General features: G+C 37.2%; 1 protein-coding gene across 8 annotated transcripts in view; it reads left to right on the top strand.

Moving 5' to 3' along the window:
- Positions 1–22564, top strand: part of AFG2A (AFG2 AAA ATPase homolog A) — a 303723-nt gene that overhangs the window by 141190 nt on the left and 139969 nt on the right. For 2 of the 8 annotated variants that reach the window (XM_070047620.1, XM_051819829.2), the window contains one exon: positions 18845–21392. The exons of the other annotated variants lie outside the window; for them this stretch is intronic. In XM_070047620.1, coding sequence (XP_069903721.1) covers positions 18845–18877 — 33 coding nt within the window. In that variant the 3' untranslated portion in view covers positions 18878–21392. Of the gene's footprint in view, positions 1–18844; positions 21393–22564 lie in introns of those variants that run through there. 8 annotated transcript variants of the gene reach the window in all.

Genomic DNA, 22564 nt, shown 5'->3' with positions numbered 1-22564 from the left:
AGTTAACTCCCCAGATGACTGCAACGGCCAACGCTGGCCAAGGCAAAGCCAGAAGTCAGGAGCTTTGGTCTCTCACATTCTATTGTTTTCCCAGGCCATATGCAAGGAGCTGCATCAGAATTGGAGCAGCCAGGACATGAACCAGTGCTGACATGGGATGCTGGTGTTGCAGGTGGTGACTTCACCAGACACACCACAAAAGCAGCCCCTTAGTTGGATTGGACAATCACTTTAATGCAACATAAGAATGGTAGAAAGGCTGAATCTGATCAGAGCCACTGGTTTGGTTTTTGTCTTTTAATTCAAAACTTATCTTTTTTCTTCTCCATTCCAAATGTTGTTCTGGTTCCATTCTTTTCCTGGATTATGGCAGGATTATTATGCTTCTTGCTGATATCTCTGCCACCAGTGTTCCTTCCATTTCTTAATACTCTTTCTGTAGGAATGTCTTTACTCAACTGTACTGAAAAAGAACTGTAGAGATTTCCTTTTTGTTTCTTCAAGCCTAGTGCTCCGTTCTGCCTGTTTTATTGCTTGTCTTATGTGGAAGTTATCCTGCACATCCTCTAACCACTATTTTCATTTTCACTGAACATTTACTCATTTATGCCAACAGTTCCATCCTCGGTAGTCTTGTGCTTTCTACACGTTTGTGTTCATTATTTTCTCCAAGCAGTGCTTATTTTGTCTCTTCCCCATTTGTCCCAGGCTATCCTCATTACTTTTCCTCAGCCATCTCTTATCATTTCCATAGTTTTTCTTTTTTCCTTTTTTTCTCGATTATGCCTTCTCTGACTTGTCTTCTGTACCAGTTGGTTTAGTTCTTGATTTTTCTCTAATAGTTCATGTTTTCCTGATTTTTTTCCTATCTAATAACCTATAATTATGTTGGTCAGAGAGATCAATTTATAGTTTTGATAACTTGCAGGTGATATTCTATCAATACTTATCCATTAAGTGAAAAATACAGAGGTTTAGTATTTCCTTAGTTTTCACAGGGTTCAATAATGAACAAATACCTAAGTAGAAAAAAATGTTTTAAAATGACTCTATAGTTATGGAAATTTCACATCAGCAGAGGGCAGTCAAACCAAAGTTCATTCTGCTATTTTATGAAAAAAAGTTTTATCTGTGAGAGTGATTCTACTTTGGACTCTGGTGGTACTTCATAATCCATTTATAACAGAATTTCAGAAACTTAAGAGGTCTATGGAATTGTATTAAATGTGGTTAGCCATGAAAGTGATTCTGTTTAGAAAAAAAAACTGAAATTAGATTTTTTTGAACACCAAATGCTTTATTATTTGGTGTTTTTGATGGTTGGCTACTTCGCATAGAAATTTGATCTTCTTACCTCAGAAACTGTATTTCTATTAAATTAATCTTTGTTAATTAGGCTGTTTTTTCATTCAAAGAATGTTAAGTTTTATAGAATACCTTTAATTTCCCCTATGAATTTGAAAAAAAAAAGTTTTCATTAGGGGTTACCATAAAGTACTCACTACAGTGTAATAAGGAAAATTCTTAAGGTTTTATGGAGTTTATCTTCCTGAACCTTTGCTCTGGCCCACTGCAAATAACTAATGATCTGTATTTACAGAAATGCTCCGTTTCATCACACCTCCTGGAGATGAATCTATTACCTATTAAGGGAGAATAGTTTTTACTAACCAGTGTTTAACATATACCAGTGGTATTACTGTATTTCCTGTTTTGTGTTCACAATAAGATTCTGAAAAACTGGCTTCGTGTAAATACTTCACTGACATTCCAGACAAGTATAATCTTGTCTGCTGGTAGGCAGGAAAGAGTGATGTCTTGGAATGCTATTGAAAAGGAAATCTCTTTGTGTTCCACAAATGATACCCCTAAACCTTTTAAGAATATAATTTAAAAATGACAGCTCTGTATTTGCTTTTCCTTCCGTTTATTAACTTTGCATACATTCAGTTCAGAAATGCATTTAGTCAGAAAAGAGTCTATTGTGTCTGAAAGAGAAGCTTCTTCCTTGTGGGCTGTTGAAAATTGTTGGTAGAAATGTCACAGAGTAAACATAAAAACAGATATAGTAAATAATTAATCTCTTTGTTCTGTTAGCTTAAACTTCATCAAGCTGCTGATCATTTTCCATAGACTTGAAAGATGTTCTTCTTCCACTTCTTTCTGAAACTTCACCTATCTCTGGAGGTGATTGTTTTTAGAACACAGATTATATTTTTTGAAAGATCTGGGCTTTTTGTCACTTTATTTTCAATGCAAGTCATTAAGATATATTAATATCAATTATGTAACCTTGAATTATTTTTTTCTATGGATTGTCTTATACTTAATTATGGTAGCTTATAATTCTCTTAAAATTATACTAAAATTTCTGTTCACTGAAGAAAATGCAATGATTAAATCATTGCTAGAACAGATACTGCAGATGAGACTTTTGTCTGATTTCCACATCAGCAGCTCATTTTCTTTCTTATTACATCACCACTAACATATCTGATTACTTACAGTGATCTTCTAACTCAGCCCACTTAACTACCCAGCAACATAGTCATCTATAAGAGTTCCCAAACAAAGGGCAAGCGCTGTGGTCCATATGAGTATCAATTCATGCCCCAGCTGCTCTACTTCTCATCCGACTGCCAGCTAATGGCCTGAGAAGAGCAGCAGAAGATGGCCCAAGTGGTTAGGAGCCTCTTACCCATGTGGGAGACCTGAAAGAAGCTCCTGGCTTCCGGCTTTGGCCTGCCCCAGCGCTGGCTGGTGGGACAGTCTGGGAATTTCTTTCTCTCTCTCTCTCTTTGTCTCTCTCTCCTTCTGACTTTCATATAAATAAATAAGTCTTTTTAAAAAATAAAAGTGTTTCCAAATACAAGATTTAAAATGCCTACTTATAACTTTTATATTTTAGAAAAAAATTATGCTTATTATGGTCAGATAATTCTTGTAAGTATATATGACACATTATATCCTTTGTTTTTATATTTGCTTAGGCATTATTCTTCATATATGCCATTTCTCATCAACCTGCCATGTTGAGTTTTTAAGTACTGAGGACACTGCATTTTCAATAAATCTTTTAAAGGGAATCATTTAAGGCAACAAAGATACTAATTTGTGATTCTATGGTATTAGAAACTGATTCCCTCTACCTTGCTGCTGTGACGAAAATCTCATCACTTTAGGTGGGTTCTCTTTCAGATCAAGAGGAATGAGGAAATGTAGTAACAGACTGCTCATTCCTCCCTTTAAGGCCATAACTCATAAAGGAGTTCTATCATTTCTATCCTGTGACTGACCTTTAAGATCACCTTGAGCTGTAAGATAAGCTACCAAATACATATGAGAAGTTTTCATTAAGTTTTTCCCATTAATTTGAATATACTTATTTAGTCCCCCATGCACATAATAGCTAGGGCTGAGCCATGATAAAGCCTGGAGCTTGGAACTCAATCCAGGTTGGGTTGCTAGAGACCCAAGTACATGAAATTTGAGAGATTTTTTAAAAGTTCATATAGGATGCATATTAGGAAAAATTTATGTGTGGATTTCAAAAAAATAAATTTGCACCCAAATACATCTTTTAAGTCCATTTTCCTGCATATTTTTTGAAGTTCCCTCATGTAATCTCTATTTTGAGTAGAAGGGTGCACAGCCTGAAGTTAGAAATTTTATTACTAAATGAAACAGGCAACATAAAAGCAAAAAACTAGTAGTCTCTATAATTTACATTAGTGATATTGACTGTTATTGTCCATGACTTCCTTTTTGAAACATACTCTTATTTTATTCAACATGATTCAGTAACCCCTTAATTTTTCTTCTACTTCTGTGTCCCCTATACCTCTTTAAAATAATTATTTTCCTCTGCATAGCCCTAAAATTTTGTAGTTCATCAAGGCTGTGTGCTAGGACTCTCTCTTTTTCTCTTTTCTTGGACAGTCTCATCCATTCCCATGGCATAACTTGATTCAGGGGCCGTTGCTGTGCCATGATGGGTAAAGCTGCCGTCTGCAGTGCTAGCATGCCATATGGGCGCTGGTTTGAGTCCTGGCTGCTCCACTTTGGATCTAGCTTTCTTCTATGGCCTGGGGAAGCAGTAGAAGGTAGCCCAGATCCTTGGGCACCTGTGTGGGAAACCTGGAAGAAGCTCCCTGCTCCTGGCTTCAGATCAGCCCAGTTTCATCCATTGCAGCCATTTGGGGAGTGAACAAGTGGTTGGAAAACCTGTCTCTCTCCCTCTCTCTTGTCTATAACTCTGCCTCTCAAAAAAAAAAAAAAAAACACACACACACACACACACACACACACACACAAAACTTGATTTAGCTCACGATTTTGCTTTGACATCTTCAGCTGTTGACTTAGGTATCTCAAAGGCACATGAAGGTCATTGTAATCCCTGATTTTACACTTAGAAGCAGGCACAGTCTAGTTAAGAAACATGACCATGGTCACAGAGCTGGTAACTGAGTCTGGTGATGTTTAACAAATGCATAGAATTGTGTGACTACTACTACAGCGCTATAAAAAACAATATGTTTACTACAGAAATTCCTTCATGCTGCCACTCTCCTTCTACCAACCATGGCTACTTTGGATCTGTCCTTATAGGTTAGCCATTTTTCAAATATCATTTAGATGGTATCATTCAGTGTGTTCTGTTTTCAGTATGGCTTCTTTTATGCAACAGGTTTTTGAGTTTTATCTGTGTCGCCATGCATATTAATAGTTTGTTCATTTCTTGTGTAGCATTCTATTCTAGATGCAGCAGTAATGTCTGAGTTATGCACTTGCTGAAGTGATGTGTTTTCCTTTTATTCTTTATATAACCTGGATAACACTCTGATGTGAGGTGCATAGCTAATGATTTCTCTTAGTCTTTAGCTTGTGTTTTCTTTTTCTTAATGTATTTTATAAAAGTTTTTTAATCAGAAAAGGGCAATTCCTTGTTTTCATCAACTCTGCTAAATCCAATGTCAGGGATAATGTCCCTTTTGTTGTTGTTTATTTTTGTGATTAAAAAACACATACAATGTACACAATTAGTTGCTTTTGAATATCTTCTCACATACTTGTTGGTCTTGTCTCCCCTACTTATGTAGATAACATTGTAGCATAAATACTACAATCAGGCTACTTAACGTTATCCAACATACTTCATCTAGTTATCGTGTGTGTGTGTGTGTGTGTGTGTGTGTGTTGAGAGCACTTGATCTACTTAACTAGCAAATCTCCAGTGTACATCATATTCTTATTTACTGAGGTCACCATGCTGTACTTTAATCTTATAGTTGAAGTTTTGTCCCCTGTTTGCCTGTATCTCCTTTTTTCATCCCCTTTAACCATACCCAGACCCTGGTAACTGCCATTCTACTCTCTCTTACTATGAATGTCACTTTTTTTTTTTTTTTTTTTTTTTTTTTTTACAGGCAGAGTGGATAGTGAGAGAGAGAGAGAGAGAGACAGAGAGAAAGGTCTTCCTTTTGCCCTTGGTTCACCCTCCAATGGCCGCCGCGGCCGGAGCCAGGTATTTATCCTGGTCTCCCATGGGGTGCAGGGCTCAAGCACTTGGGCCATCCTCCACTGCACTCCCTGGCCACAGCAGAGAGCTGGCCTGGAAGAGGGGCAACCGGGACAGAATCCGGCGCCCCGACTGGGACTAGAACCCCGTGTGCTAGCGCCGCAAGGCGGGGCATTAGCCTAGTGAGCCGTGGCGCCAGCCATGAATGTCACTTTTTAAAAGATTGTGTATGAGTGTGTGTTTAAGATTCCAAATATAAATGAGATCATGCAGTGTTTGTGTATCTCTGGCGATTTTTCTTGATAAGATTCAGCCAGTTGTTGTAAGTGGCAGGATTTTCTTCTTTTTAAAGGGTGAATAATATTCCATTGTGTATGTGTGCCACATTTTCTTTATTCATTCATCTGTTAGGCGGTATTTAGATTATTTCCATATACTTTTTTTTAAAAAAAGATTTGTTTGGATAGCAGAGTGATGGAAAGAGAGAGGAGGAGACAAAAGAGAGAGAGAGACTAGTGGTTGCTGCCTGACTTCCAAAATGGCTGCAACAGCTGGGGCTGAGCCAAGCCAGAGCCAAGAACCTCTTCCAGGTCTTCCACATGAAGGACAGTTACTCAGTTGAGGCACCAACTGCTGTTTGCCAGGCACATTAGCAAGGTACTGGATCAAAAATCATATGGCTGAGCCTCAGATGAGCACTCCATTTTGGGCATTACAAGCAGCAACTTAACCCACTGAGCCACAAAGCCAGCCCCATATGTTGTTCACTGTGAGTAGTGCTACACTAAACGTGGGAACACAGATATCCCTTATTAGTTTTTTGTATATGCTCATTGAAGAAATATGCAAATCTTTTGCTCCTTTAATTGTTTTTACTGTTGTTGAATTGTAGGAGTTCTTCTATTTCTATATAATGTATAGTAAACCCTTATCAGATACATGGTTTGCAAATATTTTCTCTGATTGTATAGTTTGCATTTTCATTCTTGATAATGTCATCGGATGCACTCAAGTTTCCAATTTTGATATAGTTGATATTGTCTATTTTGTTTCCTGTGCTTTTGGTTTGATATTAGGAAATCCTTGCCATTTTTTGGCATATGTGCCCCATGTGTATATCTCATTTTCCAAGAACCATTTGGTGAAGAGACTCCTTTGTGTTTCTATAAAAGTTCCATAGTTTTACTTTAATATTTGTAATTTTACATTGGATCTGTAATCTATTAATTAGTAAATTTTAGTATGCAGCATGAGTTATGAATAGATGTCTATTTGCATGTGCATGCCATCCCCAATTCGCAAACCACAAGAGACTATCGTTTCTCCTCTAACCTTTTTGTTTCACCTTGACAGCCATCAGTTGATTATGTTTGTATGGGTCATTTCTGGATCCTCTATTTTGTTCTATGATCTTTGTCCTTTTGTCAAACCACACTGTGTTGATTATTGTCCCTCTATATGGTAGAACCTAAAATAATACATGTCCTCCAACTTTGTCCTTCATTTCTAGTTTTTATTTTAAGATTTGTTTATTTTGAAAGTACATTGTGACACAGAGAGAGAGAGAGAGATCTTCCATCGGTAGTTCATTCCCCAAATGGCTGCCTTGACCAGGGCTGGGCCAGGCCAAAGCCAGAAGCCATTAGCTTCATCTGGGTCTCCGACATGGGTGTTAGGGGCCCAAACACTTGGGACATCTTCCACTACTTTTCACGGGCCATCATCAGGGAGCTGATCAGAAGTCTAGTAGCCAGGAGTTTGACTGGTGCACATATAAGATGCTGGTATCACAGGTGGTGGCTTTTACCCTTCACGCCACAATGTCCACCCCTGTTCTTCATTTATTAAATTTGTTTTAGATAGTCTGCTTCATTTAACTTGCTATCTATAGTATAGAATCAAATTGTTGATGTCTGAACAATTCAGCTAGGGTTTGTGGGGGAGGGTATATTTTTTGAAGTCTGTACATCAATTTGGAGAGAATTTTCAACTTAACATTATTGAATCTGTGGTCATGAACATTTATTTAGATATTCTTTTTATTTCAGTGTATTGTAGTATAGAGGCCCTACACATATTTTGTTAAATTATTCTTAGTTCTTTTTTTTCCATTTAAAGAAAAAAACATTATTATTTATTTTGATTTTGTTTCCAAATGTTTATTGTTAGTATGCAGAAACATTGATTTTTGTGGGATTGATTACCAAAATGGAAAGTTAAAGTGTATTTTTTCATAAAGTATTTTTTCAATTATGTTGAGAAAATGTAATTATAATTATGTGTGACTCACAAATTATTTTGTTGCCAACATTAGTTCCACAAACTCAATAAAATTAAAAGTTGCTGGAATAAATTTAAGAGTTATTTTAGGTAAGATATACAAAAGATACCTTAGGAATGAGAAAATAACATAACTTTATACCAATAAACAAAACTCCTCAAAAGGTATGAGAATGCGTAAATTTAGAAGCCATGTGTTTAAATGAGTGGGAGATTTGTCCTGATCACTGTTATCTGAAGTAGAATACAGATATCAGCACTGTGTGTGAATGTGGAGACCCTCCAGCCAGACTGCTCAGTACAGTTAGTTCCCAGCTCGGTCATTCACCCATTTATGGGCCAGTCATACCACTCTGGGCTTGTGTTTTCTCATTTGTATCAATATTATCCAGGACACTGTAGTAAATCACAGGTGGATCCTTCAGGTGTCCCCAAGAGTGGGCAAATATCTACTGACAGGTTTTTGCTAATTCAAGGAATTTGCCCTTTTCTGTGGCATACCGTAGCTCAGGAATGCTAACTTTCAGGAAAAGAAATACTGTAGTATATTTCTTTTCTCTCCTTCAATTCCTGTTATGCAAACTTGTTTATGGAACATCCAGATTTAAGTGACGGGTAGGAAATTAAGCTGTTAATGCAGGAGGATGACTAAGTGAGGAAATCCGTCTTTTGTCAGCCACTCATATTCTTGTTATTTTTAAAATTGAATCTGCTTTCGGTTTCAGTGGTTAGGAGTGTTGGATATACATGGTTTAATGGATTTTGCACTTAAAATTCTAGTATCCCTCTTTTACTTACAGCTCAACAGAAAATAATGCAAATGGTCTTCTAAATGATGGATGTTGGATGATGGGTTAGTCTTATTTATGGAGTCCGTGCTCCACACCTGTTCTCTATCATAACAGCTTCCTCAGAGGATATGTTTAAAATAAATAAATAAATAAAGCTATCTTTTCAGAGCCAGAGGCATTATAAAGGTTTAAACTGAAAAATGCCAAAGTGAGTTTGGCTTTTATTTCAATCTACTTAAGATTAACCCTTTGGGGATACTTTCTGGGTTTTGAAGTTTATTACTAATTATCACATTGCTGTATATGTATTTTCTTTTCCTGAAACTATTACATTAACCCTGATATTCATGGGAATAAGGATAATGCTAATGTTATATAAAATTTTCTCATAATAAGAAGTTTACTAAAAAACAAGTCCAAAATTTTACATTTAAGGTCATCAAAGTAATATGTATAGGGTGAAAAAGATTTTTTTGTGTTTGGTGGTACATAGAAGCTTGAGCCCATACTGAATATAAATTAACATTGCTTGTATTATTTTCAACTGCAATAATTATAGCATCTATATTGCATAAACTGGTAGTTTGATCTCTTATCAGATAATACTAGAATATAATACACATTTTGGGGATCTTGTGGTTTGTCAATAATTTTGTACTTTTTAAATGACAGTTTTTACCGTAGGGAGTAGAAGAATGTAGATACAGCCATACAGCTTTTGCCTTTAATGTGTTTAAAAAGTCTTTCCTATAAAAAAGACAATTTAAACAGAGAGCCATTGGGGCTGGTGCTGTGGTACTGTGGGTTAAAGTCCCAGACTGCTGTGGCCATTGCGGTCATTTGAGGAGTAAACCAGCGGATGGAAGATCTCTCTCTCACTCTCCCTGGCTCTACTTCTCTCTGTAACTCTGTCTTTCAAATATTTAAATAAATCTTTAAAAATCTTCAGCCTGCTGGTTCACTCCTCAAATTGTTGTAACAGCCAGGGCTCGGCCAGTCTAAAGCCAGGAGCCAGGAGCTTCTTCTGGGTTTCCCAGGTGGGTACAAGAGCCCAGGGACTTTTGCCATCTCTCCGCTAATTTCCCAGGTGCATGAGCAGGGAGCTGAATTGGAAGTGGAGCATCCGAGTCTCAAACCAGCGCCCATATGGGATGCCAGTGTTGCAGGCGGCAGCTTTACCCAATACAACACAACATCAGCCCCTCAACCAGTTGTAGGTATACAGTTCAGTGGTATTAAATTCATTTATAATGTGCAACTTTAATTACTGTCCATCTCCATTTCTGTTCACCTTGTAAAACTGAAACTCCATACCTATTAAACTGTAACTCCTCAATCTACACTCCTTCAGATCCTAGACTTTCTGTGCATGTAATTTTGGACATTGAAAAAACCTCATATAGATAGAGTTATACATTATGTGAGTCTTTGACTTTACTTACTGTAGCATCCTCAGTGTCATCATGTAGTAAATGACAGATTCTCTGTCCTTTTTAAGACAATAATATTTCATTATGTATTTACAGCATTCAACATTTTTTTCATTGGAAATAATTCTGCCATTAACTTGAGTTTACAAATATCTCTTTTGAGATACTGCTTTAATTTTGGAAATATACCTAGAGGTGGGAATTGCTGTATCATGTTGTAATTCTATTTTTGGTTGTTGCTTGGACTGCCCTGCTATTTCCCTTAGTGATTGAACCATTTTACATTGTAGGGTCAGCAACATTGCAGGCAAAACTGTCAATTTCCTGTTAGAGATACCACCTGCTTTTACCTTGCCAGCTCCCCTCTTGGGCCAGCTAGGTAATGGAAGTCAACAGGTACCTTCTCTTAAGGAGATCCACACTTCCCTTATGATGTACCCCTTGTGAAGAGATAGACAGTCTGGGCCTCATAACTGGAAAGACTTTGGAGCCCAGCTGATTGTCAAGCCCTTTCTGTCAGTTTCTATTTGCCTCTCAGTCTGGTAACCTGTATAATTGTTGCCGATGTTATATTAGTTATATATGATCATTCTGAGATGAGTGGGATCATGTGATACTAGTGACCTTTTCTTCCATCCAAGCTCTAGCAAATGATAGGATTTTATCCATTTCCTTAGGCTGAATATATAACACTGTGTTTATGTATTTGTTTTTTTAGGATTTATTTATTTATTTATTTGAAAGGCAGAGTTGCAGGGAGAAAGAGAGAGGTAGGTCTTCCATCTGCTGGTTCACTCCCCATATGACCTCAAGGGCTGTTGCTGCATCGATCAAAAGCCAGGAGCTTCCTCTGGGTCCCCGACACGGTTGCAGGGGCCCAAGGACTTGGGCCATCTACTGCTTTCCAGGCCATAGTAGAGAGCTGTATCAGAAGTGGAGTAGCCAAGACTCAAACTGGCACCCATTTGGGGTGATGGCCCTGCAGGTGGCGACTTTATCTGCTATGCCACAGTGCCAGCATATGTACTTTTTTTGTCCTTTCATTTTTTAATGGACATTAAAGTTGATTCTATATCTTGGCTAATGTGAATAGTGCTGCAGTGAATGTGGGAATACAGATATCTCTTTGATAATGATATCATTTTTGAATATGTATATACCTAGCAATAGGATTGCTGGATCATCCTGTAATTCTGCTTTTGATTTCTGTAACCTCCATACTTAATCTCCATTTCCCCTAACCTGTGTAAGAGTTCCCCCTTTGTATAATTGTCAGCATTTGTCGTATTTGGTCTTTTTTCATCTTTTTCCTGTGATGTTGAATTTTTTTGAGTTCCTTATATTTGTATGCTTTGGGTATTAATCCTTTGTCATATGTGTGTGTGTGTGTGTGTGTATGTATATATGAGTACTTCAAAAAGTGGGGCCGGTGCTGTGGCACAGCGGGTTAACACCCTGGCCTGAAGCGCCAGCATCCCAAATGGGTACCAGTTAGAGACCTGGCTGTTCCACTTCTAATCCAGCTCTCTGGTATGGCCTGGGAAAGCAGTAGAAGATGGCCCAAGTCCTTGGCTCCTGCAGCCACGTGGGAGACCAGGAAGAAGCTCTTGGTTCTTGGCTTCAGATCAGCTCAGCTCTGGCTGTTGCGGCCAATTGGGGAGTGACCAATGGATGGAAGACCTCTCTCTCTCTCTCTCTGCCTTTCTCTCTCTGCCTCTCCTCTCTCTATGTAACTCTGACTTTCAAATAAAATAACTAAATCTTAAAAAATAAGTTAATGGAAAATGAAATTTAAAGACAAATTTATTTGGTGCTTAAGTTTTTCAAAATACACATTTTCCATGATCTTTTTTGAAGATGCCTTGAATTTATCAATTTCAAAATATTTTTCCACCAACACAAACTTATCTATTTTCATTTTCCCTGAAGTGTTTGAAGTATCTTCTTACAATTGCAAATATTGTCTCCCTCTTCACAGGTTGTGTGTCTTCATTCTTTTGTTTGTTTCCTTTGCTGTACAGACCTTTTTGAATATTTTAGTGGTCTAGATTGACAAGAAACTATTTGGAGAGGAGTAGATGGGCAGTGTTAAGCTAGATACATGAGCACTGAAAACTGGTGTACTCTCTTACAATGCATTCTTTCCTCTGAAGTTATTTAGTCTGTCAGATGACCATCATCACCCCAGCCGCAAGTTCATTCATTGCCTGTTGGTTTCCCTCTGTTTCTTTCCTTTCTTCCCCTGTTCCCTCTCATGATTTGGTACACACACACACACACCCCACCAATATAATCTATAACATATACTGATTAAACAACCATCTAGATCTTTTTCTCTATTTTAATCTTTGGTCAACATCTGTACACATACTGAGAGAATTGCATAGACACCATAAACTCATAATAAACATGAAGATTTAAAGCTTTATATTTTTCTAGTAACATTTCCCATTTCTAAAATATTTATATTATCATCTTTCTACTATTAAATCGTAATACAAAGGGTGTGCTATCTTCTTGACATCAGAACTTTGTTCATTTCTTTTTTTACTTTGCTTGAAATAGGAACAAGAGTTTAAAGGAAGCATAGTTTAAGTGTTACTAAGAGAAAATGAGGAGAGTGTTATGTTAATAAATTTGCAATAATTTATGTAGTTAAAGCGGTCTCCTAATCTGTGAAGACATGAAGAATAGAATTCAGTGTCTTGTGTATTTCAGAGGATGAAAGACCAACAGGATTTTAAAATTTTCAAAGTAGAAGATAGAGGAAAAAAATATTTTTGAACCCAAAGCCTGGTTTCATCTATGGATAAGCAGAAATTTCTTTTTCTTTCTTTAACCTAAAAAGACATTTAGAAAGCTAAATCTGTTTCTCCCTTTTTTACACCAGTAAGTCAGGTCTCACCATGCACAGGCTATTGATGTTTCAAAGGGAATGTTTTCTTAGCTTTGTATCCTTCATCCTAGATTTTCTGTCTTGTATAAGGAAGCACTCTCACAAATGTTAAATGAATGAATGCATTTGTGTGACAATTTATGCCTGGAGAAAAAACACCTGCTAGGGACTTTTACTCCTTAGTACTGGTTGATGTGTTATCATAAATGTTACAGTTCAGAGAACAGGAATTATGGAGAATGAGAAGAATTAGAAAGGGTAAACATACATTACTTTACATGTATATTTAGTGTGGATATCATTTTCTATGAGCCAGGCTAGGTAGCTTGCATTTAAAGTCAAGTATTTTTTGTGATATTTTGTAGATAAGGACAGGCTCAAATAGGTTAAGTAACTTATCCAAGATTTTGCAGTGAATAGATGTCTCTACAGAAGTATTACTCTTGTTCATCTGAGTATTCTTCCAGTGTCAAAGATGTTAGGTGGCCTGTTCACTCTAATTCCATGCACCGAATGTAAACCCAATTGCACTATAGTCATTTTCATTGGCCTGACACATTTCAGAGTATTTTGGATTTTATTAGCTTTTGGTGTATTTCTGCATGCTAATAAAATATCTTGGGGATGAGAGTTAATTGTGTACATAAAATTCTCTTATGTTTCATGTATAGCCTATGCACATTGCCTGAGGTAATTTTATACAATATTTTATTATTTTTATTAGTTTTTTATTTACATAAGGTGAACAGATTTCTTGTAGTATTTCTTATACTCATTTAAGAGCATAATGATAATTAAAATAATTTTATGCATAAAATGGGGTTTTATGGTAAAAGTTTTCTGCTTGTGTCATGTCAGTACTGAAATGTTTAGAATTATGGAATATTTTGGGTCATGGAGGTGGAGCTTAGGATGTACATTGTACAGTGTAATAGATCCTTTGGAGTAGAATATGCAGGATTTGATGATTGATAAAATGATAGATATGTTTTGAGAAGGCCAGCCTCATGAGCATGCAGTATGTACAGTTGCATGGGGCCCCTACCCAGAAGAGTCTCATTGTTGGCTTAATGTTGTTATCACCGTCTTGAAATTGTGAATAATTTTTAGCAAGGGGCCTTGCATCTTCACTTTGCACTTGGCATCATAAACTGTGTAGCCCATTCTGGTCTTGAAAAGTGATTGGACTTGAAAAGTGCTATTTCACCATTAGAACGTAAGAGGAATACATCTAAGGGGAAATCTTTTGATTTTAAGATACCTAAAATATTTTGGAATGATAGCTCAACGAGACTAATTTTAAACATTTAAAATTCATCATTTTAGTGAGCTATTTTGAAGCCATTGACATAGATAATATCTTTCAGGACAATTGTGTGATAACTGAAAAGGAGGAAAGGGAAGACCACAGGTGCACTTTTACTGTTTAATGGTGGACAGAAGAGGAGTCTGTCAAGAGTGCTGAATAGAGATTACCAGGAAGGAAAAAAAAAAAAAAAAAAAAAAGATGTTCCCAAAGAGCTAATTCAGGGAGGAGTTAGAGGAAACATAAAATATGAACAATGTTCATTGGTTTCACCACATGTCTATTATTAATTCCTTGGCTAACAAGCTCACTTAATGAATTAACAGGGAATGAAAAAGTAGGAAGATGACAAAGAGCATTGCCAGCTCTTCTGGCTAGTCGAGATCTATGAAGAGGAGAAGAAAAGAATGATATGTTGTAGAGGTATCAAAGCCATTTTTTTTTTTTTTTTTTTTGACAGGCAGAGTGGACAGTGAGAGAGACAGAGAGAAAGGTCTTCCTTTTGCCCTTGGTTCACCCTCCAATGGCCGCTGCGGCCGGTGCACTGCGCTGATCCAAAGCCAGAAGCCAGGTGCTTCTCCTGGTCTCCCATGGGGTGCAGGGCCCAAGTACTTGGCCATCCTCCACTGCACTCCCTGGCCACAGCAACTGGGACAGAATCCGGCACCCCGACCGGGACTAGAACCCGGTGTGCCGGCGCCACTATGCGGAGGATTAGCCTATTGAACAAAGCCATTTTCAACAACATGGATCACTCTTCAGGATATTATGCCAAGTAAAATAAGCCAGACACACAGAAACATAAAAGCTTCATGATTTCACATTTCTATGTGAAATCTGAAAATGTCAAATGTAAATACAAAGAATTAGGGTAGTTATCAGGATTGACTAGGAGTGGGGGAAATGGGGAAATGTTGGTAAATAAACTTTCAATTATTTTTTTTTTTTTTTTTTTTTGGACAGGCAGAGTGGACAGTGAGAAAGAAAAAGGTCTTCCTTTACCATTGGTTCACCCTCCAATGGCCGCTTTGGCTGGCGTGCTGCAGCTGGCGCACCGTGCTCATCCAAAGCCAGGAACCAGGTGCTTCTCCTGGTCTCCCATGTGGGTGCAGGGCCCAAGCACTTGAGCCATCCTCCACTGCACTCCCGGGCCACAGCAGAGAGCTGGCCTGGAAGAGGGGCAACTGAGACAGAATCCGGCGCCCCGACTGGGACTAGAACCCAGTGTGCCGGCGCCGCAGGCGGAGGATTAGCCTATTGAGCCATGGCGCCAGTCTAAACTTTCAGTTATAAGATGAATAACTTAAAGTGCAGTACAATGGCAAAAATTTGTTTTCTTTTTAAAACCTGCCTGTTATTCCATATATGTGTGTGTTTTCTATCCATTCATCCATTGACACACACTTAGGTTGGTTCCATATCACGACTAATATGAACAAAGCTTCAGTGAATATAAGAATGCTTATATCTCTGCAACTTATCTCCTTATCTTTGCAGACACTTATAGTTTTCAATAATAACCATTCTAGTTGTCATGTATGAGATGATATCTCACTGTGGTTTTGATTCTCATTCCTTGATAATTAGGGATGTTGATCCCCTTTTCATTACCTGTTTGCCGGTTTATATTTCTTCTTTTGAAGACTGTCTCTTCAAGTCTTGATCACTTTTTAATGGAGGTTTTGTTTTGTTTTCCTAGTGTTGTTCCTTATGTATTTTGGATATTAATTCTTCATTGGATATGTGATTCACACATTTTTTCTGAGTCTCAAACTTTAGTGTATATATACCTCATTTATGTACCCTGGGATCAAATCTGAGATTTTTCAATTCTAGTGAATTTCTAGGAAAGGCTGATGATCAGAGGATTCTGTATTTTAACAACATACTCACATAAATGGTGTGCCTACTAATGTTTGAGAAGCACCACATAGAGATTTGTTGAAGCATATAGTAGATTCTACAGAAAGGACAGATAAGGTGAAAATAGAAACTAAGCAACTAGTATTCTAAATGAATGAAGACCATTATAATAATTTAGAGTCTCTCTGAATTCAGTTGTTTGTTGAAACAGTATTTATTTTTCCATTTTATCGTAGGCACAATATTTTCAATAACTGTTGTGAATAAAACAGCACTTTTGTTATACAGAGATGCTAAGTTCCATATGCAGAAACCAGGCCATTGTAAATTAATAGAATATTGACAATAGAATATTCTAAAAATCATGACTCTGATTTATGTCATTATCTTATTTGGTCTTTTTTATTGGTTTATGCTAATTTTATATGGAAAAAATGGAGCTGCCAGATTCATAAAACCCTTCTATGTCATTTTATAAATTTTAAAATATGTATTTAAAATTAAGTTGTAAATGTCTCTGTCTCTTTTAACAAATAAATGCTTTCTCTATTTATTTTAACTCAGTTATCTGTTCCCTTATAAACTGACCACATTTTATATTTGGACCTGTACATATGTCCATGTGTTATTCAGTAACACAGATGTTGTTCTTTAATAGCCTGAAGAGAATCAGACCTAAATTGAAATTATGTTATAGAATAATTAAAGGAAAAAACAAAGAGGGGAGGGGACAGGGAGGCAAGTCGTTTGCCATCTTAGAGTAAATGAAATACATAAAGTCTATTCTCTTGATGTTAATAAAAATTAAAGAATAAATTTCCAATATGAAGTCTAAAACATAAACCTGCCGTATATGCATAGTTGTATGTGTATGTACTGCTGTTTATAGAAAAACTGAAAAGAATGTATACATATGGTCAAATGTTAAAATTAGTATCTGTAGAAATAATCATATATAGATATTTTCCACAGTGAGCATGCATTTTTCTGGAAATTATTTTAAAGAGAGTGAATATAGGGGCTGGTACTGTGATATAATGGGTTAAACCACCACCTGCAGGGCCTATATCTCATATGGGCACTGGTTCAAGTCCCTGATGCTCCATTTCTGATCCAGCTCCCTGCTGGTGCATCTGGGAAGGCAGTAGAAAGTGGCCCAAGTCCTTGGGCCCCTGCACCCATGTGGGAGTCCTGGAAGAAGCTCCAGGACCCTGGCTTTGGCCTGGTCCTGCTCTGACTGTTGCACAGCCCTTTGAGGAATAAACCCACAGCTGGAAGTTCTCTTCTCTTGCTTTGTCTCGCCTCCTCTCTCTGGCTCTGCCTTTCAAAAAATAAAAATAAGACTTTAAACAAAAAGAGAGAGAGTAAATATATGATCTTCTACCCATGGAATTTTGGTAATGTGTCAAAGTTAAATTTTCTACCATTCCCTTGCACCATAACAAGATAATGTACTAGATCAATTCTATGATGAGTGAAAACACATTCAAAATAGTTGGGTAGTAAAGAACTGATTCAGGTGAAATAAATGGTCTTTCCTTTAAATGCCAGTAGATGACCTGTTTTATGTTAGCATATTATTTTCAGAGTTACTTAGCTGGCTCCAGCTTGTCCTAATTGTGCCCCCTAATGATTAAAATCTTTGGTAGTTATTATGGGAAATCTATAAGCATCTGTAAATCTGTAGTGAAATATTATACTAGCACAACTCAAGATGTATAGCAATTTCATAATGTGATAGTAAGTAAACCATGGTCTGTAGGTTTTGAGAATTAAAATCTGTTTTACAGTTCTTATATCTGTTATTGGGAAAGTTAGAGCTCATAAGATAGTTAATAAAAGTGCGTTATTCATGTAGCCGTAAAATTAAATCTCAGGTTTTGAGAATGTTTCATTCTTCTGTCTCTTCTTGTACCTAAACCAAGCCACAAATAACATCTCATATTGATTTTAATAATAAATATGTTTAATCAAATAGTTTGAAATAAAAATTTTTACTACTCATGAGTACTTTACTCTGAGTCTAGAAGGTAATTTTTTTTTTAAGATTTATTTATTTGAAAGTCAGAGTTACACAGAGAGAGAAGGAAAGGCAGAGAGAGAGAGAGAGGTCTTCCATCTGCTGGTTCACTCCCCAATTGGCCGCAATGGCTGGAGCTGCACTGAACCAAAGCCAGGAGCTTCTTCCAGGTCTCCCACATGGATGCAGGAGCCCAAAGATTTGGGCCATCTTCCACTGCTTTCCCAGGCCATAGCAGAAAGCAGGATCAGAAGTGGAGCAGCTGGGACTCGAAGTATTGCCCATATGGGATGCCGGCACTGGAGGCAGCAACTTTACCCATTATGCCACAGTGCTGGCCTCTATATTCTATAAATATATATCTTAGAATTTAAGCTGTATCCTATTTGTACCCCTCGCAAGAGGTTCCCTTGTCACTAGGGTGGTCAGCTCAAGTGAATGAAGGTAATTAGCTAAGTTAGACTATGAAGTTAGGAAGTGGCGGTCATCCCCATTCTGCATGTGGAAAAGTAGTTTTCCAGGAATCCAGCGTGAAATGAGTAGAAAAACTGAAGGATGATCTAAGTCTGGGTTTGACAGTTTTTCCAGTTACCCTAGGAATCACTATAATCATTTTGTTTTTATCATTGCCTTATAGACTGATGGATATTTTGGAAAGTATGCAGCCTCAATTATCTAGCTCTGTATATCTCTTGGTTTCATTTGCTTTTTAACAGTTTTTTTTTTTTTTTTTGTAGGTGGTTTTGTCTTTCCCAGCAAAGTTCAATTAATCTAAGGGATAAACTGTATAAATTACCTAATTCAATTTATTTGCATGCTCTAAGTAGTATAATAATGCTAACTGTGCTTTCCCTGGCTTGTGCTCCATTGTTATCTGAGCTCAGATTATAGTTTTATATATACTGTGTCCTGCGCTGAGTGCCAGATGCAAGGGGAGCCAGTGAATAACTTAATATCCAGAGAGAGCCTAGCTTTAGTTGAGAAAAGAAGATGCCTTGTAAGTGGGAGTGTTGTAAACCACACAGTAATTATAAAGCTCCATAATTATGAAGGGGTATTTTCTCTTCTTTCTTTAACTTGTCTGAAGTGTTAGATATGATTAAAAGCAGACACATTTCCCTCAATGAGAAAAAAACTTGACCTGTTTTGACAGTTTTTGAAAGAAAAGAAAGCTCTACCAGGATGAAAATACGTCCACCCAGAACCTGTTGTAAGATTTTCAGTCTCATAAAGACTTGTACTCTGAATTTGATGAAATTGATTATACTTTGTTATGACTAGTTCTGAGTGTCCCTGTATCTTTTTTTTAATATATAACTTTGTCAGTTTTTGTTTTTTTTGCATCAGTAAATGGACCTATAGAAAAGTGGAACTAGCTCAGACGCTTCATGGAAAGCAGATTTCTCCCAACCTAGATTAATTTGTTATTTATTTAAAATTATTTCCTCCTTTCATCCTCTTCTAGAATATGCTCTCTGGAGGGTCAGTGAACATGGCTTTACATTGCTATTTATCTTTTTATTTGTGCTAAATTGGAAACTCCTACTAAAAAACACTTATTTGTTGTTGTTGTAGAAGAGTTAATTTTTTGAAGATTTTTAAGATTTATTTATTTTTTGAAAGAGTTACGGAGACAGAGGGAGAGACACAAGGGGAGAGAGATCTTCCATCCACTGGTTCAATCTCCAGATGGCTGCATCAGCCTGGGGTGGGCCATTCTGAAGCCAGGAGCCAGCAGTTTCTTCCAGGTCTCCCATATGGGTGGCATGGGCCCAAGTACTTGCCATCTTCTGCTGCTTTTCCCATGCCATAAGCTGGTATCTTGACCTGAAGCATAGCAGCTGGGAATTGAACTTGTCCATATGGGATGCCAGCATTATAGGCAAGCGGCGCCTTTACTTGCTAAGCCCTAATACTGTTCCTGAAGAATTAATTGTTAACAAATCATTAATAATATCTTTTTCTGACTGTTATGGCCTCTCTGACAGAACTTTCATTATATACCGATTCTTTTATTCACTCAGTTCTCTTAGTGAAAGTGAATCTGGGGAGAAGTCTTATGCAGGAGTGAGATGGGAAACACAGAAGCTTCAACCATGGGTGCAGTTTCTTCATTTATTGCAAATCATATAAGCAGTTCTTCTAATAAAACTGGTTATGTAACAAATTGAGCAAGTGACACTGCAAACCTAATAATAGGAACAAATCATGGATATTAGCTTCATTCTGTTAATATGTCAAGTACATTACACTATCTTTTCCTTTTGCAAGAACAAAATCTGAAATCTCAAGAATTTAACAATCTCTGTGAAATTAATTGGGGATTGATAAATATGCATTATGTTGGAATCTAAAACAAATTACTTCAACAGTTTCCAAACAGTAATAGTAAAAACAACAGAATGAGAAATGGTAGTTCCATTTCTTGAGAGTTCACTTTATACGTGAAGCATATCTTCCTGATAATCTTCTAGCAGATTTTTTTGATCTTATAATTTAGGAAATGGATCCTCCAGTGAGGTGTATCTGTTGGTTCTACTGTTTAGTGAATAATATATCCATTTGAGAGTAGAATTCTAATGACTGATAATTGGACTATTAAAAGCTTTTATTTAGTGATTTAATTTCAATGTATTTTATATGGTGTTTCCTCATTTTTTTTTTCTTTTTGGTGACTGCAAATGGATTAGTTTTAATGATTTATAGCAGTGCTGTAGAGCAGTTTAGAAAGATCATAGTTGGGGCTGGTGCTGTTGCACAATGGGTTAAAGCCACAGCCTGCAGCGCCGGAATCCCATATGGTCACCAGTTTGAGTCTCTGCCTCTCCACTTCCAACACAGCTCCTTTAATGCAGCTGGAAAAACAGCCGAGGATGGCCTAAGTCCAAGTGCTCCTGCACTTGGAGTCCCACTTGGGAGATCTGGAAGAAGCTCCTGGATCCTTGCTTCAGCCTGGCCCAGCTTGATCATTGCAGCCATTTGGGAAGTGAACCAGTGGATGGAAGATTCCTCTCTATCTCTCCTCTCTCTCTGTAAATGGAAGATTTCTCTCTCTCTCTCTCTCCTTCTCTCTGTAACTCTGCCTTTTAAAAGAAAAAAGAAAGATCATAGTCAACATATTTGTATTTATAATGCAATTTTAATATGTAGAATTCTGTTAAGACATGTAACAATGTCAACGGAAAAAAGCTGAATTAGTTGTCTGTTTTATTTTCCGTGTTTTAAAAAAAATCCTGTAAGTTAGAAAATAAGACTTCTGGTCTGAATAAAAAGTTGTGATAGTTACTGATGGTTGTAGCTTAATGTGTTTTATAACATTAATTATTCCAATGGCATTCTGAAACCCCTAGTGTTTTTCAGTATAACCTACTGTGTAGATTCTCCTGGTCTTTCATACCCCCAGGTCATGGAGCAAACAAAGCTTTACATGATAAAAATTGAAATAGAAATTTTAAACATGACACATAGCATGAGTTTCAAGCATGCTTAAACTGTGGTTGCTTCCTGTTAGTGCATGAAGTTTCAGAATGGCGTTGCAAATAATAATAAGCACTTAAGAGTATAGTAAGAAATAATACCAGAACAAATCAGGGCGATGTCAATAGAAATGAAAAGGGAGAAAATTTACTCAATTTTACCATCAAGAAATACTGGATCTAGAAGAGGAAATATTAACAGCTTTCTCAAATAGATGAAAATCAAGAGCCCAGACTAGCTGATGGAGCTAATTCCCCTCAACAAAGTGCCATGGTTAATTGCTCACCCTGCTCTTAGAAGAGTAGCCGTCCAGTGCCAGCTAAAGACAGAATATTAGGATCAGCACAGTATGTGATGTAGCCTGGCCCCAGGGAAGAGGCATATTAGCAGCAAGTTCAGGCAACTGGACTCTTCTGTCTCCTCATTTTGGGGGATTAAACACTGTTTTAAAAGCAGGAAAGCCCCTGCTAGTAAAAATGCTTGAGGTAGAGGTCCTAAGACCTTTGCTGCTGAATGCAGGTCATTGGGTGGTGGGAATGAAATCAGAGAGTAAAAACAGGAAGTGACTGAGACCACAGTGGGACCTCCTGGGGGCTCCTTTGAAAAGGCACAGGCCAGGGAGGGGTCCCCTACCCCCAAGCAGAAAAATTACTCCTGAGGCAGGGAAGAGTCACAAGGGAATAAAAAAGCAGAGCCAATGGTATACATAGAACTTGAATTTAAAATAACTATAAATGATCTCTTCAGAGAGCATAGGGACAATTACTGAGTTCATAGAGTGAAAATAGGACCAACAAAAGTTATTGAATTGCTAAAACTAGAAAACAAAACAAGACAAAAAGCAATTAAACAGCTGGATGGACGTAACCAGAGGATGAATTTATGATTTGAAGATCAAGTCCAGAAATTCTTCTAGTAGGCATCAAGAAAAGATAATAAAATAGAAAGAATGTAAAAAAATTCAAGAAATGTGAATGACA

The sequence above is a fragment of the Oryctolagus cuniculus genome, chromosome 8, assembly GCF_964237555.1.
Source record: "Oryctolagus cuniculus chromosome 8, mOryCun1.1, whole genome shotgun sequence".
Classification (NCBI taxonomy): Eukaryota; Metazoa; Chordata; class Mammalia; order Lagomorpha; family Leporidae; genus Oryctolagus; species Oryctolagus cuniculus.
The sequence above is the reverse complement of the archived record's forward strand: the minus strand, read 5'-3'. Positions and strand labels throughout refer to the sequence as shown.